We start from the raw sequence: 26,878 nt of genomic DNA on the forward strand, positions 1-26,878 counted from the left end.
GCAACCTTCCTCATTGATCCTAACCCTGGTGAAGAGTGCCATTTTTCTTCACATCTAGTTACTGGAATTTGAAGAAACAAATAAAAGGTTTAAACAGCAGCAAATAAAGACGATCTTTCGAATAAAATTAAAAACTGTATCGGACTGCTGACCCTTACATTCTTAAAAAACAGTGTTTTTGAAAAGAGAAATGTTAAGTTTCATCATTATCAACTGATACCCGCTTCAGGAAGCTGGAAAAGATCAACATCTAAGCCCTTGAAAATAAATGTTTGGAACCGTTATTTGAGACATTTTAGTTCGTAGCCAATATTTTTTGTTAAAAGGAAAAGTTAAAAAAAAAAAACCGAAAGCTTTAAAACTATTTCTTCTATTACAAATGTAAATGATATTGAAAAAGACATTCTACCACCATTTTTTAAAAATCCAATTTGTGCACAGCTACCCAAGAATTGAATTTTAATTAAAGAACTAAGTATGCTTTCTTTTTTCTTATCCCAAACAAAATCTGAATTAATCTTTTAAAAATTTCATTACTTTATTGGATTAAATCGTCACGATTTTAAATTAAAGGTTACTGGAGTCTGACCTGTAATTTTCTCTGTGGTCAGAAGACAAAATTTTTTCTTCAGCATCTCACATAACTAAATTTCTTTTTTAGAATACCAGTTTTACAGAAAATGCTTTTTTAAAAGCAATTTTCAGATTTTATGATTCTCAAGATTTCGAATTCAAAGCTAAAATGACTGCAATAACTGATATTACTAATGTCTAAATATGTTTAATGCACACTCCCAGAATTTTGCATACTTATATATCTAATATAAAGGATAATCACAATTTCTTTTTAATCAGCTTTATTTACATGACCTTCTGCAGATTTAATGATTTTAAATCAACTTACAACATACTTAACATGGAATTTTATACATATTTAAACAAAAACAAAGTAATAAATATGCTTCTACCTAGCACAGAAATAAAATCTTTCAGTCTGTTTCAGATTCTAATAAAGAAAAGAAAGGGTGTTTTGCTACAGAAACAAACTGGAAACAACTGCATGTTATATGATTGTCTAGTTTACTTAAATATTAAATTTTTCAAATAAAAATTTACACCAACAAATGGAAACTAAGTAAAACTGAGGTATATAAAGTATATCATCTGTATTCCCATTTCTAGACATTAAACTGCACAGACTTTCCAAGACACAAATTTCAGTATGAAAACAAGATTTAACTAAATTTTATACTTTCTACACAATCCAAAGTGCTCTATAAACCACTAAAAATAACTATAAAAATTAAAACCTTGCTAAAAAGTAAATAATTTTGAATTATACAGATAACAGAGATATGACACAACTTACACAAACACCTCCAATATATACTCTGATTACATATATCACATTAAAGAAGTAAAAGTAAAGAATGTAATTAATTGTGCATTCCAATGACCAAAAGTACCTTTACATACACACCAAGTCATTTATAAAAATAGAACCATATTCTGATACGTTACACTTTTCATCTGAAACATTAAAGAATTGTTTTAAAATATTCACTCTTCTATACATGTCTTACAGAGCTGCAAGAAGACAAACATCACATAACTCATCACTGGTTGTCATACCAATAATCTGGAAACCTGCGAATGACATTATATTTCAAAGAAATACAATTAGTATGACGAAATGATATTCATTCAGTGCCTTTGCTACCTAAATTAATGCTTTCTGTCTATTTAACCTATTGATACTATTTTGGTTTCATCTTTAATCCTCCTAGTATCAAAAGGCATCAAGAAAATCCACTGGATTTATTGCTAAAAATGCACACTGTTGTTTTGTTAAATGAAAAAGGCATGATAGGAAAAAATTCAAATAACCTTGACATAAGAAAATACTTGTACTTCCTAAAATACAATTAGTTTCCAAAGTAGATATGTAATAAAATTTCAAAACATCAAACAAGCGAAAAATAACAGAACTTAAAAAAAAAAAAAAAAAAAAAAAAAAAAATGCAAATTGGAGAAAAGTGTTCTTAAAGCTTATAAATAAAAACAGGAAAAAAAAAAAAAAAAAAAAAAAGGATTTATTGTTTTTGGTTTTAGTTGCTTTCTTCGCTATTTAAAATTAAAAGTTATAGATGTTAAAATAAGGGGATTTATAAATTATCATGCCTAAATATAAAGAGTACATAAGAAGAGGCTTTCTTGAAGTGTATCCAGTGAAGTTTATTACTATGGATAGATACAAGTTCAAAAACCATCTTCTATACAATAACATGATAATTATGCTTCTTACTAGATCATGCGACATAGGAGGCTTAAAATATTGATGACTAACATATTGTAACAATTATTCAACCATATGCTGTAAGAAACACAACACATCATCACAGATCTTGAAGTGCACTATGTGCTACAGTTCGTGAGCACATTCAAGTTAATAAAATAAACACTGTACAAGAAAATACAACTAGAAAGTGAATGAATGTACAATGAAATTATAATGTTGTTTGGCCATAATATTATGGCAACTTTATGATTTTATTAGCTCAGCTTATAATTCCCTTTCACAGTGACTCTATGGACATTTCAGCATGACACTATGAATGAATATTTTTAATTACTAAAATTCAAATTCAAGCCACCATAAAAAATGAATAATTAATAATTTAAAGACGAAACTTCAAAAACTATACAAAATATTTTAAACAGGCATAATCAAATATTAATAATGCAAGTAATGCTGAAGATAAGAACAGGTTCTAATAAGTACTATCCTGTTTTATTTAGAACTTACAAACAATATACACTTTAAATGTCAATCACACATAAATATACCTATTTCCAACATTTAAATATATATTAGTTTCGAGGAAAAAAAGATAAACATTATTAATAAATATAAATAATAAATAAAATACAAAAACTACATTTACGCACTACTCCTAATTCAGTATATTTCAAAAATATCACTCATACAACAATCTTCTATTTATTAATCTTATAACTTAAGTAATACAAGGATTAATACATTGAAATGCAAAAAGTGTAAAACCAAAGAACGAGAAAACTGGAAGCCAGCTTTATATGAAATTTTCAAATGATGATAACTTTTTAAGGGAGGGAAGGGGAAATTAATATTAGAAGAAAGTGTCATAAGAGAAAGTTTTCACATAACAAAAACCTGGTTAAGAATTTTTTTTTTATGTATTTCAAGACATACATAAATGTATTTTTTCACATAAACACAACGATATGATAATGAGATTAATAGTTCCCAGTTTCAATAAAATTTGAAGTTTGAAAGTGCGATTGCTTATACATTTAAATGAAAAATGGCAAAAGTTTCATGTATTGATTGATGGATGAGAAGCTGCAGAAATCTGAACAGGCGGAGGAAGATTCAGAAGTACTTCAGCCTGGCCACTATTAAGATTATGATTCAAGATTTTGACAGCAGAAAACTTGGCTCTTTGATAACCTTTCAAAATACTGAAGCCCAACAATCTAAATAACAAAAATAATAATTAAATATCGAGAATAAGGAACATACATATATAAATAAAATTACATATCATCATTCTTTGGTGACTTAAATTGGTATGCATACACTGACTATAATCTAAGGTAATATTGAAAATTCTATTCCGGCCCACTTCAGTGAAGAATGATATACTTCATATTTCTACACACCTTGTGACTACTTTAAGATTGCCAACAATTAGACGCATATTATATATATAAATCAAAAATGAAGTTGTCAGAAAGATTGATTCCTTATCTTTTTATCTCATGTTGCACTGAAGTACATATTTTAATATAATTTATTAAAAAATTGATGCTAGAAAAAGTAAACTTAAATAGAAATGTGATACATTATTTAAAATTGTACATAGTTGGAAAGTTTGTGGAACAAAGAAAAAATAAAGGAATGGACTATACCAACTATATTTTAATACTGTATTCTGACATTTGTTATTATTAAAAAAATAAAATCCAGGCTGCAAAATTAAAATATATTAAATATCAAATTGCAAAGCAGTTTTAAAATTATATATAAGCAAACATTTGATACAATATCTGTATTTAACAGAGAATTTAATTAATGTTCTTCAGCTTTTCAATCCTTCAAATATACAGTCCCAAGAAGCAATTTTGTTTTTTATATATATATAAACCAAATATATTAAAAAAATTAAACATTTAACATTCATCCTACGCAGCAAACTTTAAAGTCTTGTCTTAGTTACTTGTCTTATTTTAAACATTTTTCAAGACACAATTCAAAATTAGATGAAATTTAAATTTTGCAGATATATTTGTGCTCTAATTAGAGTTCATTATATTTTTCATTTAAACACAACTAAGTCGAATATACATTTAAAAATAAAGTAATATATAATGATACATGTTGGACAGCATGCTTCATAAAGCATTCTTTTTAATATATTTAAGAGACAAATCATTACTTGTCCATTTGAGTTAATAATACAATGATTAAATAACCAGAAAAAGACCAACTTCCTAGGTCTTAGAGTTGAACCGTTGACTACTTTGCTCTCATATCTTCCTACAGCCCATCAATTGTTTAAATTTCTTTTTCAAGGTTTAATACATGAGCAATAACATCTTTTCACTCTTTTCCCTAATGTGGGATACAACAGAAAATGGACTAATTGCCAACCCGCGGAAAATGTAATTGGAGGTTTATCTCACTTCTTGTATGTTTGACAAAAATTTAGCAATCGTTAAAAACTTCTATTACCAACAGATGGTGGCTGTTCAGTTTTTAACACATTGGGATATAAGTTAAATCGATTCCAGACGGTGCAGCATTTTGGAGACTATACCCAGAAGCCGAAATTCCATACTGGCTGATAATTGCAATTCATTATCATTGCACATGCAGTATCCTACCTGTCTTTTAGGCTCGAAAATTCTTTGCACACACGGTGTGCAAATTCTCTAATGGGTTAAAAGTGATTGTAATTTTACACACTCAAGACTAAAAAGAAGAAAATAACTATTTAAATATTTTTTAACATACCACTTTTATAAAACAAACTAATACAAATTTTCTCCTGTACCCAAAGATTTCTAACCCATATAGACTATGCTTTTAATAGGAGAAATTATTTTATACTTTTTAGTACATTTTAGAAACATGATATATTTTTTATTTAAATTGTTTTTTCTAAGCCAAACGTTATTGATTCCGAAAGTGGTAAACTTTTAACGAACGCCAAAATGATTCAGGTATTTGATATTTTGAAATGTGGCATGCAGCACCTTTCAACAAATTTTAAAATGTAATGCACATAATAATAATATATATATATGAATTGTCAAGAAATAATTGTAGTGTCAATAAGCAACAATGAAAGAATTCTTATTTTTGAAATATATTATAGATAACTCAGAATCAAACACTTTTTCTGTTCCTCTGATGTGATAAAAATATAGTTGATTTTACCCAATTCGATATTTGTTAACAATTGATTAATGTCATCAAAATTCTTTAGTCCCGAAGTGATCACATTAAGCAGCAGCTAGACAGCCTGGCTACAGTGCAGCAAATGCTACAGGTGCAATTATTGTCAGATTAGAATTCAATTGGACATCTAACTTAGGCAATCAGATTGAAATTATAATTGATTTGTATTGTTAGTGACAATGCATCTACATCTGATAGTATTCAAATATCTTTTTTTTAAAAAATATCTCAATATAAGCATAAAAAATTCTACGATTTGAAATCTCCGCAAATTTCTATTAGAACTTTTCATAAAACGTATTTCAGAATGAAATCCTCCTCCCCCTTTTTTTCCCCCATTAAGAGATAGAAACAGCAATTTTAAAATTCAAATAGGAATTAGGGAGGAAAAGCTTATAATGAAACTAAGAGGGGGAAAAAAATAGATCCAGCAAAAAAGACCAGTCAAGTATAAAACTATTCAAAATTTTCGTGTTATTTCAAAAATGAGTAAACCTGCTTATTTTTAATTAATCAAAAATGGTACTGTATTTAGTTACCTGCAGATTAAAAATTATGTAATCAGAAATGTTACAGTCAGACTGCTCAATAATAATAATTAATAAAGGAAAGATCAAACCAAGGATTTGCAACTAATTTGTAAAAAAAAATCGAAGTTCTTACCTCATGCAAACATACTCAATAAGAATGGCAGATCCTCCGGCTAGCGTACGAATCCCAACACTTTCATAAGCTTTAATAAGAAAGCAAGCACCTGCCACAGTGCTGCACATCACAGTAATAATGGCAGCAGTTTTTGCCCAATGCAAAGGAGTCAAACCCTCAGTAATCCAAACGGTGTTTTGCTGCAGTGCATACTGTTAAAACATAGATATTTTTCCTTTAACGATACTGTACATAATAAAAGTAAAGGGGAAGATAAATGCAAAATAATATTTAGTAACTTACAGATTCATTGCAAACTTTACACTTGGTAGCATCAGGCTGGCTAGAGGACTAAAATAGAAAACACTTAATTTAAAAAAGCATAAAAAAGAAACCTGATGATATAACTACAAACATTTTGATAAAATCAGTAAATGTCCCATAATGTATTGAACAAAATAGGCATTTGAAAGAAATTAATGATGAAGAAACAACATGATCTAGAAATTTACTTGATTTAGTGAAGGTAATAGAAACACAAATATGCCCATCCTTCCTATCTGGATATGACTTTCTGAGGATAATAGCATATTAAAGGATGGTAATAAAATATCTTTATTAGTTATGAATCTCTGTCAACTTACTTCAACTAACCACTGCTTCAAACATTCATGATGAACAATGGAAACATCACCTCGACATTTACAGGGTTGTATTAAAGGTCCACAATCCAATCTCTCGGGATCATAGCATATCCAACACTCAGGAATTTTTTCCAAGGATTTGTTTAAACCTGAAGAGATTTTTTTTTAAAAAAAATTCACAGATAAGATTATATTTATTCCACAAAACTCTTGAATACCTTATTTTACAATTTGGCACAGTATAAGCATATCGATGCTCAAATGCTTACCAGCTTTGACAATTGCAATCTCTTTAGTTGAAGAAACCAAGGCCTCATCTTCTCCTGCAGAATGATTTTGCTTTTTTGTTTCCAATTTTCTTAAAAGACGTCTGGGATTTAAAATCCATAGTTGTTCTGGCCTAAATAAAAACCATCAATGCAGAACTCAGACGGAAAGTAACTTAGGAATTTATTTTTCAGTTACTTTAAAAGAACAAAATTAAATTTGTCATAATTTAAATTATATTACCTGATGCAGTTCCACAGAACACATGGAAACCAAAGAGCTACACCCATTTCAACAACTCTAAAAATTATGTTATAGCAATTTCTACTAATAACTGGCACTCTAAAAAAGAACACAGGGATTAGAGAAGCAACCAATAAAAACAAAATTAGAAACTTAATCAGAATCCTATTATTCTTCTCCCTTTTAATAAACTTTTAAACTAATATATTTTTGCATTTAAAATTGTTATAATTTCAGTGAATGATCTTCAGTGATGATTTGGTTCATAAGATCTTATCATCACAACAGTTTTAATTATTTTTTAATTGATCACTTTTTCATCAGCAGAAAAGAAAGCAAATTCATTCTTTTTCTTCTACAAACCAGAATTGGATTGATGAATAAATTGTATTAAAGCAATTAAGTGTTTTCCCTTAACAGAATCTGTTTGAAAGACAGGTGATACCACACCTTTTGACAGAAAATATTTTGAATAAATCTATTTTGAAAGCAAAGACATTAATCTTTCAAATCGTATCCAAAAGATCTGTCATATTTATATATTGAATTTCCAAGAACAATAAGGGGGGGGGGGTTGTAAAAATATAACTAACAATAAAATAAAGATAGGTTATTATAAAATTAGTTATATAGATAAAAGAATCAGTGAAAGAGAAGGTTCAAACAGAAGAAAAATACAGGCCTAAAATTCGAAAGAAATTTTTCTCGTCCCTAAATAAATTTTTCACATCATGGAAGTTTCACAAAGTACATCGAGTTGCAAAAATATTAGAACCTCATACAAAATTCACCTCATTCTTGTAGTATATTAAAATCTGGATCCACAACTGAAAGGCTTTCTGCATTTTACATGTACATGTAAACATGATAAGCTTGTTTAAGAACAAGTCATCTGAGTGACACTGAATATTATATGGTTGCGAGTGCTACAAGGGCTAGTTCCAGTTACCTCCTTAAACCTCTAATCTTTATGGCATATTTTGTATAATGGTGACGATTTTTTAACAAATGGCAGGCCAAACAAAGAAACAACAAAAAATAAGAATAGTGGGTGGAAATTGCTGCAAACGAAAGGTATGTCAAATATATGACATTTACTATGGGTAGCAATAGAAGAGTTACAACAAAACAGATTGTACTAACACAATTCAAGAATATCTGTAAGTTCTACAAGATTAATTGTACAGTGATGTGACTTTAAAAGTTAGTGACTGAAAGAAAACATTTTTGATACTTCTAGGGGGAAAAAAACCTCATTATTGTAGGCAAAATAATATTAGCAACGAATTCTGACAACAAAAAAGGGGGTCTGGAGACGTCCGATTATTTATCTATCACGGTGATGACAGTTATGCTAATAAGATCAGGTGGAAAGATCTGTTTACAGTTCCAGAATATCATCCAATGTGATGGAGGAGGTTGAAAGCTGTCTTTTCTTAAAGCAAGGACTGATTTCTCTTCAGCAGTTTCAGCAACTTGTGTAAGGCCTAAAAGAATATCTGCTGCCAGCAAATCCGAAGGAGGTTCATCACAATATTAGTATTAACAGTATGAGGCAGCATGTCCCTAATATATTGATCATTTAGTTTTACAGTTCATGTAATAAATCAGATATAATTAAAACTATCAATGTCTACTCATATTAATAACCAATTAATTACAATGATCATAACATATATACTTAATGGAAGGTTAAAATAGAACAGGATATTGCATAACATACTTGCAGAATTGTATTAAATATCTTTATTACATAAACTTAATCATTGATCCAAGTATTACAATGAATTTTTGGATTTAAAAAGTTTCTCTTCAATTTATACACATGGCTTTTCTTAAATTTGTAATTAACACATACTCTGATTTTAATCAATGAGCAAAAATTCGATCATCCCTTGACAAGAATAAAAATTGTTTAAAAGAGTAATGATTAAACTTGATTATTAGTAGCTTTACTATCAACTATACACAAAAATATACATTTAATTCAATAATAATATTTTTCTCATTAGTAAAAAATATTACAACTGTTGGTGGATTCCACTAATGAGATAAAAAATTTCCAAAATGAGGGAGGCAGAATAAATTCTATCTCTCAGAACTATTTAATAATAATAATTCGTAGATCATTACTTTGTTTTCCACAAATCACCCAGGCTATCTGAAAATATGAACACAACTGTAAAGAGGAGTAATACTGCTTGAGAAACAAGTCCAATTCTTGATTGGTGAAGCTGTGATTTATCAGTGGTGGATGCAGATCCTTGAAGAAATTCTCCACGTACCTGTTGAAAAACGCAGATAATAAAAATAAATTACATTGTCGAAGTGAAGATAGTTTATTTACTGAAAATATTATGCTTGAAAACTATAGGCACTTACTTTAAAATAAACTTCAACGCCATAGATTAGGAAGAAAATTACTACTATTAACATTAACAATGCATAGCAACCATGAAAAATATTGATGAACATAGTCTGGAAAATTAAAACAATGAAATATTAGAAATAAATACCCAACCAAACGATATGTAAAAAATTACTAACAATAGAAGAAGGAAAAAGCTTTCATAAAAATAAAAGAAGCAATTTAAGGCCAAAATATGTATCAGTATTTAAAATACAAATTTTATTATTAACATGCCACTTAAAAATTATACGTAATTGATAATAATAAAATAAAAAGCATGAATAACCTTAATCATAAAAGCGCATAAAAAAGCTTTATGCATATGAAGACAAAAACCATTGACAGACAAGTTGATCAGTGGCTATTTGAAGAATTCAACAGTAGTAAAAGGAATGAAGTAAAATATTTTTGTTGAGAAAAGTGATCTGAATAACGTATGAGATGAGCTTCAATTTAACCTTCTCGTATACGAAGTATTGAAATCGTCAAAGAAAATCAAATTCAAGATTTTGTCAAATCTCTTCGTTTCAGACCTCTCCGAGTCCGAAAAACAAATTTTCGGCGTTATGTCTGTGAACACCATAACTAAAACTACTTTAAGGCAAATGCTAAAATTCAGTAAAAGGAGTTACGACCAAATTTGACGATTTCTATCAAATTTTGTACGAAATTCATATACAAAATTCTGTCTGGATGTTCGAGTAATGTGAATTCGATATCTATGAAATAGAATGAGCTAGGTAGATAAGATTTGGTACACAGATTTAACATTAAAAATATAGATTTCAAATTTTTTATTGGGTCGACCATCGGTCGGTCTATACTTTCGCATGCATGTTAAACGCAATTATTTAAATCAAAGAAATTCGGTATTTTATCTGGCAGCTACAACTGTAGTACCATGTCAACTTTTGGTATTAATCGACTGCGGGGGGGGGGGGAGGAACCAAAGTACATATTTTCGGTGGACTCAGTAAAAATTCATGCCAAAGATTCATATTTCGTAACTATCATTCACCAACGCCAAGTTATTCGCACCCTTATCCAAGGTGCAATAAATTATGCGGAGGAAAGAGGATATGACCTTTATTGGAGAAAATATGCTAAGTTTCAGGAAAACGCCAAGTTCAGCCTCTCCCCTGCTTTCTTAAGAGGCAGTACAAGCTGACCAACTAACATAAGCAAAATAGTAACAATTGTTTGAATTTTTTCTATTGCGTTGTTACATTTTAAAATGCTTTCAAAGCTATAGTTCAATCTAATCGGTTTTATATAATAAGTGTTCTGCTGGCAATAAAAAACGGCAGCATTACTTTATTTGCTTGGAGGATATAAAGAAAACTATTTAAATAAATAAATAATATATATAACTATTACGATATAATAGATACATAACAGATAATATATATATATAATAGATACTTTTCACAAACTTATCTATAATTGAGAACAAACAGATGGTTTTTAAACATAATTCATTAATTTACAATTCAGCTGTAAGATACAATGGTAAAAATATTAATTGAACAATTAACATTTATCAGCTCGTTTCCCATATTATTTAGTAAGAATTATCTTTTAAGAAATTGGAATGTAATATTCCTGTATGTAAATTTTTTTTAAATATTTCCGAAATTAAATTCACCATAGCTTTGAACTTTATTATAAAATAAACATAACTTTATTAAAATATGAAGATTTCAGTGGCTTTACTCCAAAAAGAATTTTTATAGCGTTTTCAAATCGCATATAGGGGATGGTGTATTTATAGTGTGTGATTTGATTTGAATTGAAATTACATATGACAGAAAATAAAAATTTCATAAGGCTGATTGATTCTATAGCTTGTTCCTTACAACATAACTAAATTCAAGAATTTTTGTAGGAAGTAACTAAAAATACAATAACAAGTTCATAATGTTCTGTCATATGTAATATTTCAAGGATTTTCTGCTATATGAACATTACCAAATATTTATAATTATACAACAAAAAGTATTAAGAGAAAAATTAATCAAGCTTTTTAAAGCAGTCAATATAGAATTTTAATTCCCAGTCATTTAAGTGAAATGAATTTCAATGTCTGTTCTTAAAATATTCGTATAGAATAAAATGTACTTTAAATACAAAATATTTGTGATTCAACTAGTTATAAGAAAAATTTTTCAAACATAAAATCTATTTGAATGGTGAGAGGGGTTGAATAAATATACTTTAATATTAAAAAAAAAAAAAAAAAGAAATCAAGAATGACTTTCTTTTCACAAGTAAATTTGCTATCTAACACCTATAACTAACAGAAATATCTTCCATTTATAAAAATGAAAAAGTAATACATACTCGTTCAACATCAGAAGGATCTGAGAACTGAAGAAACAATAACTCAGCTAACAGCAAAGAATATGTAATAATATTAAACAGTATGAATCCCAGAAGAGATTTACTCAGAAATCCAGGTTTTTCATAAGTCAGATCTCTGAGATGAAAAATCTGCAGAAAAATATTTTATTGAAAATATTCAAGTAGCACATATTAAACAAGAAAATGCAAATACTGCATTAAATTATATTTAAGAACACTACAAAAAAGACTACATCTTACCTCAGCCCAAAAACATACAATAAGTGATGAACCAGAAAGTAAAATTGGATAATAAGCACTCATCAAACTTGATGCCCACAGCATAGCTTCATGCTCCTATTAAAAAGGCTAATTTAGGTGATTCACAAAAATATGAACAAATAAATAACAGCATCAAATGCCCTTCTAGCATTATGACAAATAATAATAATATAGAAATGTAAGGGGAAGGAGGCAGAAATAAAGTAAAATTGAAAAAATAACTTGTACCTGTTGCAGACAATCACATTAAAAAAAAGGGGGGGGGGACAATCAAACACACACACAAAATTATAATGAAGGAGGAAATACCATGTAGCAAGCAATTCTCAACATCAAAGGAAATACTTCATAATATTCTGTGCCTCTTATACATTAATATTATTCTTGTTTCAAAATCTATTACTTCATTTTACCTTGAGTTGGTTGTTTTTTTACTTTTGTTGCAAATAAACAAGAATAAAAAATGTTTTGAGTTAAAGCCACAATTTAGTAAACTTGAAGCAATGAACACAAATACAAACAAGAACACTTTGCGTTCTCTAGCAATAAAAGGTTTAATTCCGAACCGTAATTTTTATAGGGACTATTCTCTTACTGTGCAACACAAATTTATATTCAAAACAAATTAAGGCAAATTTTACAGTTAGCATTTAACATTACTATAATATTCAGTAAAAAGCTACTAATAAACAACACACACAAGAGAAATGCATGTTAAATCTGAAAACGTTACTCCATATCTATAATTAAGAAAAATAATTTTAATGCTTTATTTTTTGAAAAATAGTTAATGACTTTATAGAAAATTACTAACAAATTAAATTTTAAGTATCTACTGCTGAAAAAGATTTGTAACTTAACCAATATAACTGAATAAAAACAAATGACAAAACAAAACAGTATGTGTCAAGATAATAAGTGCAAGCTAGGAAAATTACAGTAGAAGTCTTATAGTACATGTAATTTTTCTAAGGATAGCATAATGTGGTTAAGTACTCTACTATCCATTTCAAACATAAACAAGCATGCTACAAAATAAAAAGAAGCAAGTCACACTAAAATTAACTAATATCTATCATTTTTACACTTCCGAAGAGAGCAGAAATGATAAAGATAGGATATTAAAAAGTTGCTAAAATTTTACTCACAGGTGAGGAAAAATAATAGCCTCTTAATGCAGTAGCCACACAAATTAATATGTACAATGTTTTTTGAGTTGTAATATTAAATGCCTTAAGGAGAGAATGAGGCTTCATACGACTGAATTCTGCCTTTATACACAGCAGCTAAAAAATAATTACAAAAAAAATTTAGAATAAAAACTGGTAAAATAGTAATTCAATGATAAACTATACAAGACAATAATACTTACCAGTTGTATAAATGACACAGCACAAATAATATAGAATATAGAAGAAAATGCAATATAATAATTTAAATTTGGATCCCTGCATGTTCCTCCACTATACTGAACCTGTAAAAAATTGTAAATAAGTTTATTAGGTCAGAGAAAAGAGAATCTGAAGATAACTTTAATCAAAAAATGATTTAAAAACAACACTCAAATTATAAAGAAAAATATTTCAATGAGACACAACTTAAAAAATGTGATCAATATAGCTACCCATAGCAAGGTAGAAGTTCACGACAAAAATTACCCGATAGGAATGCTAACACATTGGATAAGTAGCTAGTTTTTCCGACTTTTTAATGATTATATAAACAAGGAACTCACGAATGTGATAGGGCCGCTGTGGCCTGGTGTTAAGGTCTCGGCTCAGAGCCGTAGGGTTTACAGCATTAATAATAAAGCATTGTTTGCAAATGAGAGAGTATATCTGGCTTTAATGGATTAGCTATTAGCTATTGGGCCATAATTAAAGTGTATATCTAGTATATTGATATGCTTTGATTTAATAAGTTCTCTTTTGACAGCAATTTTTATCATTGTTCAAACTTTTACAGAAAACACAAATTTTATAAAAGATCAGATTGAGGGGAATACTAATGATAAATGTCTGTACGCATAAGTGCTCGAGTCTTTTGCATGATATATATATGAATCCTTGTTACATTTGAAACGTTCTCACAAACCAGTGTCTGGAGGTAAAGAATCGTTGAATTCAGACACTCCGTGAATCTTAAACACCTTGCTAACTATCTAAATAACAGCTGATCAATAAAATTGATATGATAAGCATTAATACTGAGCAAATTTGCAGGAAATACATTTTTAAACACTATTAGCAAAATAAGCATTTAGTATAATTAAAGATTTCTTTTATTTAAAATTTTTAAAAGATCAACATAATTTATAAAAAAATCAAATAATAAAAAGACATCTTCAATTATGATAGTCAAAATAAAAATAAAAAAACATTTTGCACACTATATACACAAAACTATATTTATTAAGGAGAATAACATAACTTTTGATAACTTTAAGAAAATAGATATGATACATACTTCACAAAAACATACACCATCATAACAATCTCCATGCCCAGAGCAATCGTTAGAACAGGAAACGTTGAAGTTTGTCATCCTTGACCACATACAAGAAAGAACTTTAACTGGAGAAATTTCGTTTAATTGTTGGGAACAGTTCAACATTCTGCACGCTCACAAGGAAGGAATGCCTCCCTCCAACAGATTTACAAATGCTAATTGATCTAAAAAAACATTTGAAATAAAATTAAAATTTTAAAAAGAACAGTTTATAGAATAAAATGTTCCAGATAAATATTTTTTTTATAAGCTGAGTTATTTGTATAAAAGGAAATGAAGGATTCTTTTTTAAAGAAAAATTCTGTTTAAAAACCATTTAGATTAAAAAAACTTGAAAAATAATAAAAGAATATTTCTTCTATTGATGAAATCATTATTTGAAAGCATCTATAATTAAAACTTGCATAAGAAGTTCATATTTATTACAGTAAAACATTAATTAATTTCATAGACCAACTGACAGAGGAGATATATTTATCTAAAATGCATCAAACAGTTTTTTATAATACAGCAATACAAATTCATAAGATAAATTACAAATATGTAATAAAGTTGAAATTTTACAGTATCCTTAATCTGTACAGGATCATTTTATTAATCTGTTGAAACTTTATCCAAGAATGCCCACATAATTTTAATGATCCATTTTTAAAACTTTTCCTGATACAAAAGTTATATGCATAAATAAAATCAATAAACAAGTCAGAAATAGCTAAATGCAATCGCAATGACAAATTATAACAAAATTAGCTTATTAGGCTTTACATGAATTTTAGTATAACTTCATACTAATTCATATACTAAAAGAAAATGCCCAATTATTTTAAAATAACTAATACTATAAGATATTGAAACAAATCTGAAAAATTTATATGAATAATGAATTTTTCAAATAAAAATAGCAACATCTTAGAAAAAGTTGACAGAATATTCAATAAAATATCAATTATTTAATGATGAGAAATGGAAAACAAAACACTGAGATTTATGCTATTTTATCTTTATCTTACAGTACTTGCAATAATATAAAATTGAATATATTTATATAAATAAATGTGAAATGCTTAATAGTATACTCTAGAAATCCAAATTGCTGATTAACAGTTAGCTTTCTCAAAAGTAAACATTCTAACATATATTGACTGGGCAATTAAAAGATTGACAATTTCATTGATAGACGGTTTTTGCACATTGTTTTTCCAACATGTTCAAAACTCTTAACCTATATTGGCCTTTAATTAATAGAAAATTGCCTCAATTAGTTATTTAGTTTTGAATTTATTCCAATTTCAAAATGGAAGAACAACATGCACATTTCAGAATATTTTTTTTTGTATGATTTCAGTTAAGGCATGATCAAATTGCAAGCATACATGAAGTTATGCGTCATAAATGGGAATGAAGCCTTGAAAGAAAAGCAATGTCAAAATTAGTTTCCATAATTATGTTTCGATGATTTTACACTAAAATATATGCAATGATCTGGCTGTCCAGTTCATAGAGTTGAAATAGCGACTGCAACCTTATTTTGGTGTAAGACAAGATAAAATCACGTGACTTCGAGAGAGAATTTGTATTCCCTGTAACCGCATTTTCCATTATATTTCAATTTCTGATTATTTCTCGCTTTTAAGTGCTAAATTTTAAAGCTTATTTAAGGTATGATTAACTCTTTGCTGTGAAATAGGATGCAAAGAAAATTCGTCTAAGGATTGTCCCGTATCGTTTCACAGCTATGTATAATAAACATATTATATTTATATCCATTTTAAGTCAGTTTAAAATTTTGTAACTTGGATCACTCAGCGATTTTGATGTTAAAACTGAATAATATTTCATAGTCTAGTTTAGTTATTGTATTTAATTTAGTTAACTTGTTATTAAGCTTCATTTTAACTGATATAACTGCATTATATTTTGCTACTAGCTTTATTTTAATCTCGAATGGCAGCAAGCTTGGCATAATTTTTTTTCTCGCCAATACAAGTGTATATATAAACATTATTGATCAATTAATAATTGTATATTTATTTTAATGTAAATAAACTTCCTTATTATTTCCAATATGTTTTTTTCACCATAAATAATCGAATCGTATTATACCGTGAACGATATTAAATCATCATTGTGAATGAAATAGTGAAATTAAAACGCATGTTTTATTGAAAATGTTATATAGTAAAATTTCATAAATGCGGTGGTATACTTGCATGTTTTTATAAATTTTAATTAAAATCTACAAAGAAACTAGTGGATCTTCTAAAGATAAGAAACTATTAAAGAAAGGAATGCTATCTTTATCTATAAAAATGTTGTCTGAATGTCAATATTTATGTATTAATAACTTGCTATAAGTACATACCCTAAAATCACGTTTCATAAAAATTTCGAGTTTCTTTATTATTTTGTATTAAAGTTAACACATTTAAGATTCCAAAAATGATTTGCTTTTGTTTATACGGTAGTTAGAAGCAAAATTATAAACCAGATGCGAAATATTTAAAACTTATATTAACAAGGGGAAGGCAGGAGGTTTAAAATTGAGCTCGGGATGAGATTTTATATAATGCTAGTATACATTTAGAATGTTCATTCATGAAAATATTAAGGCTCAATAACCACCTTGAAACTTTCAATATAGCTTATATACTAATAATATATATCGCAAGCGAACGCTCGACTAGTATAGTGGTTATACGGCATTAGCGTGGCATTCGCGAGGACCCGAGTTCGATCCTGGGTTAGTATTTTTGTTTTCTTTCTAAATTATATCAAAATAATTTAACAAGTTTTAATTAATATTTTTTTATGCAAAAATAAATATCTATTCTCCTAATTCTTGGATTAAAATTTAATTTTTAGAAAGAAAAATAATTGTAAATACGAATGTATTTTTTTAAATATTCAGAAAAAAAAGGCTTAGGTCACTTTTTAAATATGTTTTTATAAAAGTTTTTTTTATCTGTTTGAAATAATGATAGAAGTATTTGAAAGTGTAATGTAAAATTAAAAGTTGTTTTTAGGTAAATAAAAGAAATAAAATGTGTACTTAAAGAAGAAAAATAATCACCTTTAATTAATGCAAATAAAAAAAAGCAAAAAACTAAACATGATTTAAATCAACAAACTCAGCAATTGATGTTATGAAAAAGAGAAATTATTTTCGAAACCAGTTTGCTTAGTAGAATGATAATCTGAATACAAGAAAAGAAAAGAATAAATAAATAAACTTTTCAGGAAATGAAAATCGACCGGACCCAATGTCGGGAAGCAAAAGATTGCGCGACAGATTTTGAGTATGCCAAGATTAACGATATGTCGCCAAAAAAGGTATTCTTACTCTCAGATTCTCCCTAAGGCACGTGACTCATGTTGGGTACACTTGTTTCGATAAGAAACATACGACTAGTTCCCTCCATTTATATATCAGCTCTATGGTCCAGTTAAAGCAGATAAGCTCAATTTGCTGCATTTTTGCATTAAAAAAAATTAAAACAGATTGGCTATGTTAAGAAACTTGATTTATAGGTCTCTCTTTAGCTTAAACAAAAATGGAATGCATTAACATTTATGAACCGCTTCTGAAATTAATCCATTTCTGAAATGACTGAGTGCTGGTAATAAAAAGCGAGTAGTTCATTGCAATTCAATTGATTCTTGTAAAATTATGAAGTGGAAACCAATCTTGAATTTGAATCTTTCAAAAACAATTTTATTTAAGCATCACAATGATAACAGCAAAAAAAAAAAAAAAGTAAAACTGCAAGTATTAGAAGGAATGCAATGCAGCAAGAAAGTGATAATTTTTTTACTTAACTGAAATGCAACACTAAGTTAATAATATTCTGATTTAGTAATCTAAAGAAAAGAGCTTTGCAACACAGGCAAATGCTCTTCAGTAATTGGGCACAATCACAGTTGACAATTAAAATTCTGAGTAGTTTTGTGAGAATCAAGATTTCACATATACAATTTGTTTTCAGATAGTGGGCAGATGAAATCTTAAACATTTTACTAAAATAGATATAAGGGAAAAAAAAAAAAAAAAAAAAAAAAGCCCTTATTCCTTTTTAAAGAAACTTTTAAGAAAAAAACTTTTAAAGAAACAATCAATGCCCCCCCTTTCAGTTGCATATGGTTTATCTTATTTATCACATAAGAAGAGACATAATTTACAGGGTAATTTTAAACCTAGTAGAGTAGCTTCGCAAGGCAAGCAAAACTCTTAAAGGATTAGTGATACAAAATTACATCAGCCTACATAAAACGGAAAATATTTATTATTTACAGCAATTTTACCATCTGAAAAGACAGTTTATCATATTTTGCAACTGAACTTGAAACCATAATAAAATTATTTTTAGAGTAGAATACATGTCCCACAATACCATCAAATTTTTCTTTTTATCAAAGATTTAGACCACATTAATTAAATGGAGACTAGACAAACATGCCTAAACTTAACAAATCAATTGCACTGATATACTCATAACTCTAATTTTAGAATTTATACTTTTGATTCAGGTTTACTAATGCTTAGACAGTTCTGTTATATTTCAAATTAAAAAATCTAAGAACATATTTATGATAAATGTACATTCTTTTTTTTAAAACCATTTTACTACTCAGAAATAACAATAAACCTTAATAAATAAGATACTATTTATAGATGAAGTAATCACAAAAATAAATAGTCTTAATGAGAGCAATTCACTCAAAAAATATCTAATAATAACATTTAGGAAATAGCCTTTATAATCTACTATAACAATTAGTACAGCAGGTTTTTGATTCAGTGCATGTTTATATCCTATTAAAATAACATCAAAAGGTATATATCCGAAATGTATATATTTTGCAATTCTTATAAATCATTCTAAAATAAGGAATTATATATATATATATATATATAAAGTCAGATTTCTTCATATAATCAATCAGACATTTACATATAAAAACTTCATGAATCGTTTTGTCATCTTACTGAAAATAAGATACATAATTATTGAAGTTAAGAAAATGATACTGCATCTTAAACAATCAGATGATCAAATTTATGAGTAGATATAAATAAATTATACATAACAAAGACTTGCAAGGGGAGAACATGGGCTGAAAAATTAAGTTAGGATAATATTTAATATGAGAGTAGTATACTTTCAGTGTTTATTTAATGAAATATTAAAGAGCAATAGCCAGCTATTTCTGAGAAAATGGCCTTCAAACTTTCAACATTGTTAATATGCTAGTAATATCTCACTACTAAGCATCTAAACAGCAATCAGTATGGTGCTCACTTGGTATCTACCATGTTATAGTTAAATTTTGAGGCAGTTATTAAAAACAAATTATTTAAAATTAATGAACAATTGACAAATAGTTTCAACTATGATACTAATTTTTTTATACAAAAATATAAATTTATTCACATGGTTCTTGAGTTAAGTAATATTAAAATTTAATTTTTAAACATTAAAATAATTATAAATAAAACTTTTAGGATGATAATAATTTAAGCAACTATTCTAATTTGAAAACCATTTTATCTCAGAAATTAAAGAGAACAGATGATAATTTATTAAATATGTAAACAAATGATTAAAAGCAAGAGTTAAATTATTAAATGCATGGTAATATGTATACATTTTAATAGCATTAAAAAGGAACAATAAGAATGAGAATGAAGAACCTTTCCGAAAAAATTCTGTAAGAGCACTAAAAGAAAAGTTTATAAAGCTATGAAAAGTAACCAATGAGATAAATATCATACAAATTACACTATACTTTCACATTTTTTTTAAATTTCCGTTTTAGAAATTCTAAGAAAACATGCCAATATTTTTTGGATCCTGATGTGATTGAAGAGTTTTATATCATTCTTAAACTAATTCCCCTTACTATAGATAAATAAAATTTAGTGAAGTAACACTATTTGTGAATACAGTTACTGTTCAAGCACGAAGGCTGAAGATGAAATCATGCTAAAATCAATGAATGATACACAATGATGAATCGAAGTTAAATGTTAAAAGATAGTTATTTACACTTGAGGTTTGCTAGGAAAAACACAAATTGCATTGGAATCCTCAGGTTCAATTTCTCACAAAGCAACGTTGATGGGTGAAAAATTTATAAATGTAGAATAAATATCCAGAATTACTGGATAATTTCTGTTTGATGTAAGTAATTGTAGGTTGTATTTATCATTTTTAAAGCCATATTTATAAATATTTTTCTATTTAAATATATACATATATATGTAAAACTTTAAATAAAAATAATTTTTAATAATAATTATAATTTAAGTTTCAGGTGAATGAATGTTTATTTTTATATAAAAATCAGTAACATAGTAATAGAAACTACATGTAAATTGTTAATTTAATTTTAAATGATTTGAAAGAAAATTGTAAGAACTAGCTCAGGATTGAACTCTTACCTGATAGATGCTAGACCAACACCTTACCAAGTACATTGTCCAAACACTCAGTAATGGCAAAAATTGCAATAAGTATAAAAGCAATGCTCAAAATTTGACGGTCCTTTTCTCAGAAATTGTTAGCTATTGTGCTTTAATATATTATTGAATCAGAACATTGAAAAGTATATTGCCATCAATCTCATTACGAACTCAATTTTCCAACCCATTCCCTCTCCTCATTAATCAGAAAAGCAGTTAATAACATAAACCTAATAATCTTGAATATTTTAAGAACAAATATATGGTCTAATTCATAATTATCAATTTGGTTTCAAAGGGAAAAAAAAAGTTAAAAAATTATAGAACAATGAATGGATGCAATGATTTTAATCTATTATGGAAGTATAATTTTACATTTTTTAAGTTAAAAAGCATAAAGTTATATGAGCATGTAATTCTATTATATATATATTTTTAAAAACAAAAATGAAGGAACTAGATTAAGGGCATTACTACAAAGTAAGCAATTAAAAAAAAAAGAACATGAAAAAACTTATCCATATAGATAAAAGTGTTGTTATACATTTCTTAAAAAGACAAAAACAAGGAAATAAACAACATGAAATATTTTCAAAACAAAATGTCCTGTTTTATTAGAAGTTTTATTGATATTTAAACCATCCATTATTCAGTTCTTTACTAGTTTAACAAAAATATTGATTTATTTTATCCTCTCAATTCCACTGGGGTGGTTTGAGAATTTTCCTCTAACTTTCAAGTGAGTTGGTTTAGGGCACCTTCCAGTCGTTTTAAGGGAGATGGGTATTAAAAGCAGCTACTGTACTAAGCACTCCAGGAGGTCCATGTTATTTCTGACAATCACAGCTTTTTCACAGCAGATTCCCCTGTGCCTTAAGGCTGTAGGAATCGAGGAGGGATTCACTAAAGAAAGTTGCTGGTGTATATTTTGTGTTTTCAAGGGGTTTTAGTTTCTATTTTCATGTGTTGTTAGCTAAAAATTGGAAAGATTTTATAGCTATTTATAAAAGAAATTTTCCACTGAAGGGCTCAGTTAATGATGAATGATATATAAGGATACTGATACCTTCTTTATTTTAACACTTGTAATGATATAAAGACAAACTATTGCATTGTCACTGTGGCCTCTTTACATCGCAATTTTCTTACAAAATGTGTAGCCACTCTTGTTACTGTGGATGGAAGTTGTTTTATACTCCCAGCATCTTATTCTATCATCAAAGGACTGTTGAATTTTTTATGCCAAGTACAAACTAATGCTTTCAAATAGCATTAAAAGACCCAAAAAAGAGTGGGAGTTTTCTTTTCTCTCCTCCCTTTCATAGAGTGAGATAAGTTATATAAATACTGAGTTGCTTTATGAATGCCATTCTGGAAATTTCTCTTCAGCTGTGAATTTTCAACTCATTATTTTATGTAATGTGAATCGGGTTTTTCGATTATCAGGGTAAATTTTGTATTTAAACGCTTATTATTTCTTCATTATCGGTAAAAGACTCTATGAAGAAGAAATCAAAGCAATTTTACTTGCTTCTGATGAAAGTGGCAGTGATCTGTCAGCAAAGATGATAGTTGGCCAAAAAATGATACTTTAGCTGGTCTCTCGTTTATACTAAACAAAGAATCAGGAGATGAAACTAACAAAGATCAGATGAAGGAGAGAGAAAGATGAGGAGTGAAAAATATTATATAATTTACTTATTACTTATATTAAATTCATGAGTAATTCACTCATGAATAAATTTGTGGAAATTTAATATGAAACTTTCGTTCAAAAATTTATCTTGTCTCAACAATACTATAGAAAACATCAGATAACATTTTAAAATCAGAAATTCAGATTGAAAAATTCAACATGACAGTTTATACTAAAAAAGTAATATTTATGCTGAATGTAATAGTAAATGTGTTAAACCTTCATATTTAGTTTATGAAGAATGTAAAAGTGATGAATGTTTTAGTAAAATGCTCAGGCTGAAAACTGAAGGAATGTATTTTTGAAATATATTTCGCTGAGTGATCCCCCCCCCTCGAATTTTATTTCATAAATTTTTGTATTTCAGTATTAAATGAAGTTTTAAAAATATGCTATCTCATCTCTCGAATTGCTTTAGCAGATGAGACATATAATGTTTGACATAATGCATTCTTTTGGTTTGACAAAATTTTTAAAAGTTATATTTTAAAAGATTAGTAAAAATGAGTTACAAAATAAAGATATTTTTGGAATGTATATTTATCCCACATTCTTTTTCGTTAATTTTATCTAAAAACAAGAATACGTAAGGTTTTGGAATAAAATGTGAAAACTATTATTAAACTTAAAAAAATCTTTCTTAGTATTACTATCAAAAATTCAAAGTAATATTTTATATTTAAAAATTCAATGAAAATAACAGTCCATACTGAAAAAGAAAAGAAAAGAATGCAATACTGAAGATAATAAAAAAATCTTAGCCGAATACTGAAAGAACATATTTTTGAAATATCCTTCAAAAAGTGCTGTTTTTACAATTTTCTTTATTTAATGGATGTTTTTATTCTGATATTAAATGAGAATTATCTCATAAACATTATCTCATCTATTACTGAAATGCATTGACATATATACTATGTATAAAATATACTAATTGCATTGATACATGCACAATGTATGTCCTACATTAGTATGTAAAGTTTTCTAATATGGTAATATATGACATATTATTTAATTATGGCAAAAAAAAAAAAATGTAAAAGGTTACTGAAAATTAGAAGAAAAATAAAGATTTTAAAATGGATAGTAATGCCAGTTTTTATTTAAATGGTTTGGAGGCCTATTATTAAACTTAAAAAAACCCTTTGAAAATCTAATTTTCTAAATTATATTATAGAATAAATTTCAAATTTTTTAAATAAAAAAATACACCAAAAAGACAATAAGCAAAACACTTCACAGTAAAAAATATAAATACATTAGAATAAAACTCTTAGGCTGAAAGAAAATGCAACTCGTTGTCGAAAAACTGCAAGGTAATTATTCGAAGCAGAGCAACAAGTTTTATTATTTCAGACTGCAGGGCGTAACTGCCCCTCAGCTTGGAAGAGTTCATGTCTTCCAGAGACACAACAAGAAAGTCTGGATGTTAAAGGGAGTATCAATTGAAAAGTACTTGGATGTTAATGAGTTAATAGCAACTGCCATACAAATTGATGTCTTATATCTAAGTACACTATGGCATCTATATTTGCATATGAATATCAGAAGAACAATGTAATAACATTTCTACAGAGAATGCTGATGTACTGAAATAAATATATATAAATATTACAACAGATAAAAGTCTAGAATTTGAAACAACTATGTACATTCACGTTTCTTGAAGAAAACATCATATACAATTTTCCTATTATTGATTCAACAACAGCCAATTCATAAAAGTCTTACGAGTTAATTAAGAGATGCACCTGCAATTTCGTTCACAGCCAAAATCATACGAATCAATAAATATGTCTTTGTCATTTAAATAGCTTTTAACAAACATTTTAACTCCAAAAAGCAAACAATGCTATTTTGAATCTTACTATTAATTCAGAAAATTTAATTTATAAAACAAAATTCATTTAAACAATAAAAGGGGGGAAAACAATAACATTATAGACACAGTCCCATTTTTATTCTTCACATGAGGATAGGTAAAAATAGCAATAAATACATAAGATTAACTAGTATTAGTGATTTATAGAACAACATAGAATAACCCTAATAAACTGGCTGAAATATGCAATTATTGTGAAGAGTTATTTTTTTTTAAAAACAAATACCAGGAATATCTATTTTTAAAGAAATTAAAAAAAACAATGAAAAATCTTTTATATGATCTCTGCAATGTTATCAATACATGGTATATGTCATAGAGAAATTACAAAATATATATGTTATTTATACAATCTATACTTAAATAGATCTAAACCTATTTACTAAATTTGCCACTGAAAAATATCCTCACATTTATAATGTTCATTTAGCTAGCATAATAAATTATTTAGTTAATCACAATTCATCAAAACACAAGACATATCAAAAACATTAATTACTTATAAAATAATTATTGTAGCAATTTTTTTTTCTAATCCTTTCCGATATTCTGGCTTACTTTGCATGAAAATTGACTTTTGGAGAAATTATTTACAATACTATATATTTAAAAACACTTTAATTATGAAAAATCATTTCTATAAAATAATAAAAGAAAACTACACCTTAAAATACAACACATAATAACAAAGATAATGTCAGATTCTTCATTAATTAAACTAAAAGTCATATATACACAACACCAATAAAATAATGTTCACAAAATGCATCAGAATTGAAAATAAATAAAGCTCACCTGCAAAATAGTTATGTCCTTGCATATGTCACTTCACTTTTTTCAGAAATATATTTAATATTATGATATGTGGAATAGCACAATATGTAAGTACAAATTATTACAATCTGAAAGAGCTTTCACTTTGTCACTTTATCCAAAGCATTAAAATTGAGGCACAAGGTGTGTAAATTATTTTTAAATAAAGAAAAAAAATTAGACCTCATATAATTTTTATGCGCGCAAATTATATTAATTGCCTGAAAGTTATAATGCATGTCATTTTAAAATACACATGGTTTCATGTTGACTAAGCAACAAAGAAAAGTTAATAGATTCGCAAAGTAATAAAAGCAGTTCAATCCATCGTTAACTTGAAAATATGATTACTATAACAAAATACATATCGAAATATACTGTATATGAAGAGAGAGAAATTAAAATAAAACGAAATTAAACACCAAGTGTTTATAGATCATACATTGAATGTCACAATGCGCATTCAAGTTTAATGGATAAGAAACCAGTTCACATTCTCGTTAAACACAGTACTTACCGAAAGGAATATGCAAAGAAGAATCAACACTGATTTACGTATTAGCATGATTTTTCCCAGTTAATTTTTCACATTACACGAACATCATCCAACACAACACTCATCAAATTTACAAACATAAACATTTCACAGACCATTCAGGAACGCAAGGGTTGATGGGATACATTGCACCAACAGGAAGAGTTGAAAGACAGCTAAGGAGCTAATCCAAGTAAAAGTGAAGTAAATGCGCACCAACATTACAGCAACAAGATGGCTGCCACAGGCACAATTTCCTTCTTTTGTTTGGAATCATATCACACTAGAGTAGACATTTCATTTGAAGACGAGCATTAAACTGCAATTATCAGTTTAATCCATGGTTTTCATATTGATAAATTATTAATTTTTCTCCTATGGAGTAAGAATATATATATTTGTTCACTTCAAACAATCGTTAATGATTTGGAAGTTGACACACGTCAAAGTCTATCGACCAAACCTAAAATCACCCTTGAGGAAGTGATAAAATTCAGAGAAAACGCTAGTCCTAGAACTTTTTTCTTCAAGGTATCATAAGGATAAATGTAAATTATTACTCCATTTTTAATGTTCTTTGATATTTTTGAATTATTTATCTTATTAATCACAGATCAAGGAAGGATAAAAAAAATACGCATAGTATATGT

General features: G+C 27.6%; 1 protein-coding gene across 1 annotated transcript; it reads right to left on the reverse strand.

Moving 5' to 3' along the window:
* Positions 1-840: 840 nt before the first annotated feature.
* LOC129960182 (uncharacterized) lies at positions 841-26,376 on the reverse strand. The gene is made up of 14 exons (XM_056073391.1): positions 26,211-26,376; positions 14,801-15,006; positions 13,707-13,808; positions 13,483-13,620; positions 12,314-12,409; positions 12,053-12,202; positions 9,685-9,780; positions 9,436-9,587; positions 7,303-7,401; positions 7,062-7,192; positions 6,793-6,941; positions 6,452-6,499; positions 6,167-6,360; positions 841-3,516 (listed from the first exon to the last, which is right to left on the reverse strand). Exons 2-14 carry the CDS (start codon positions 14,945-14,947, stop codon positions 3,357-3,359), a joined length of 1,662 nt encoding a protein of 553 aa, XP_055929366.1. The 5' UTR covers positions 14,948-15,006; positions 26,211-26,376; the 3' UTR covers positions 841-3,356.
* Positions 26,377-26,878: the final 502 nt, after the last annotated feature.

The sequence above is a fragment of the Argiope bruennichi genome, chromosome X2 (assembly GCF_947563725.1).
Source record: "Argiope bruennichi chromosome X2, qqArgBrue1.1, whole genome shotgun sequence".
Taxonomy (NCBI): Eukaryota; Metazoa; Arthropoda; class Arachnida; order Araneae; family Araneidae; genus Argiope; species Argiope bruennichi.

What these genes read in the sequence shown, in the direction of transcription:
- LOC129960182 (XM_056073391.1), bottom strand. Translation starts at nt 14,947, where the DNA reads ATGTTGAACTGTTCCCAACAATTAAACGAAATTTCTCCAGTTAAAGTT. An exon ending in GGTGATTTGTGGAAAACAAA is followed by an intron (nt 7,402 to 9,435) that starts GTAATGATCTAC and finishes GTTCTTTTTTAG; the next exon opens with AGTGCCAGTTATTAGTAGAA. An exon ending in GTAAAGTTTGCAATGAATCT is followed by an intron (nt 6,361 to 6,451) that starts GTAAGTTACTAA and finishes ATGTTTTAACAG; the next exon opens with TATGCACTGCAGCAAAACAC.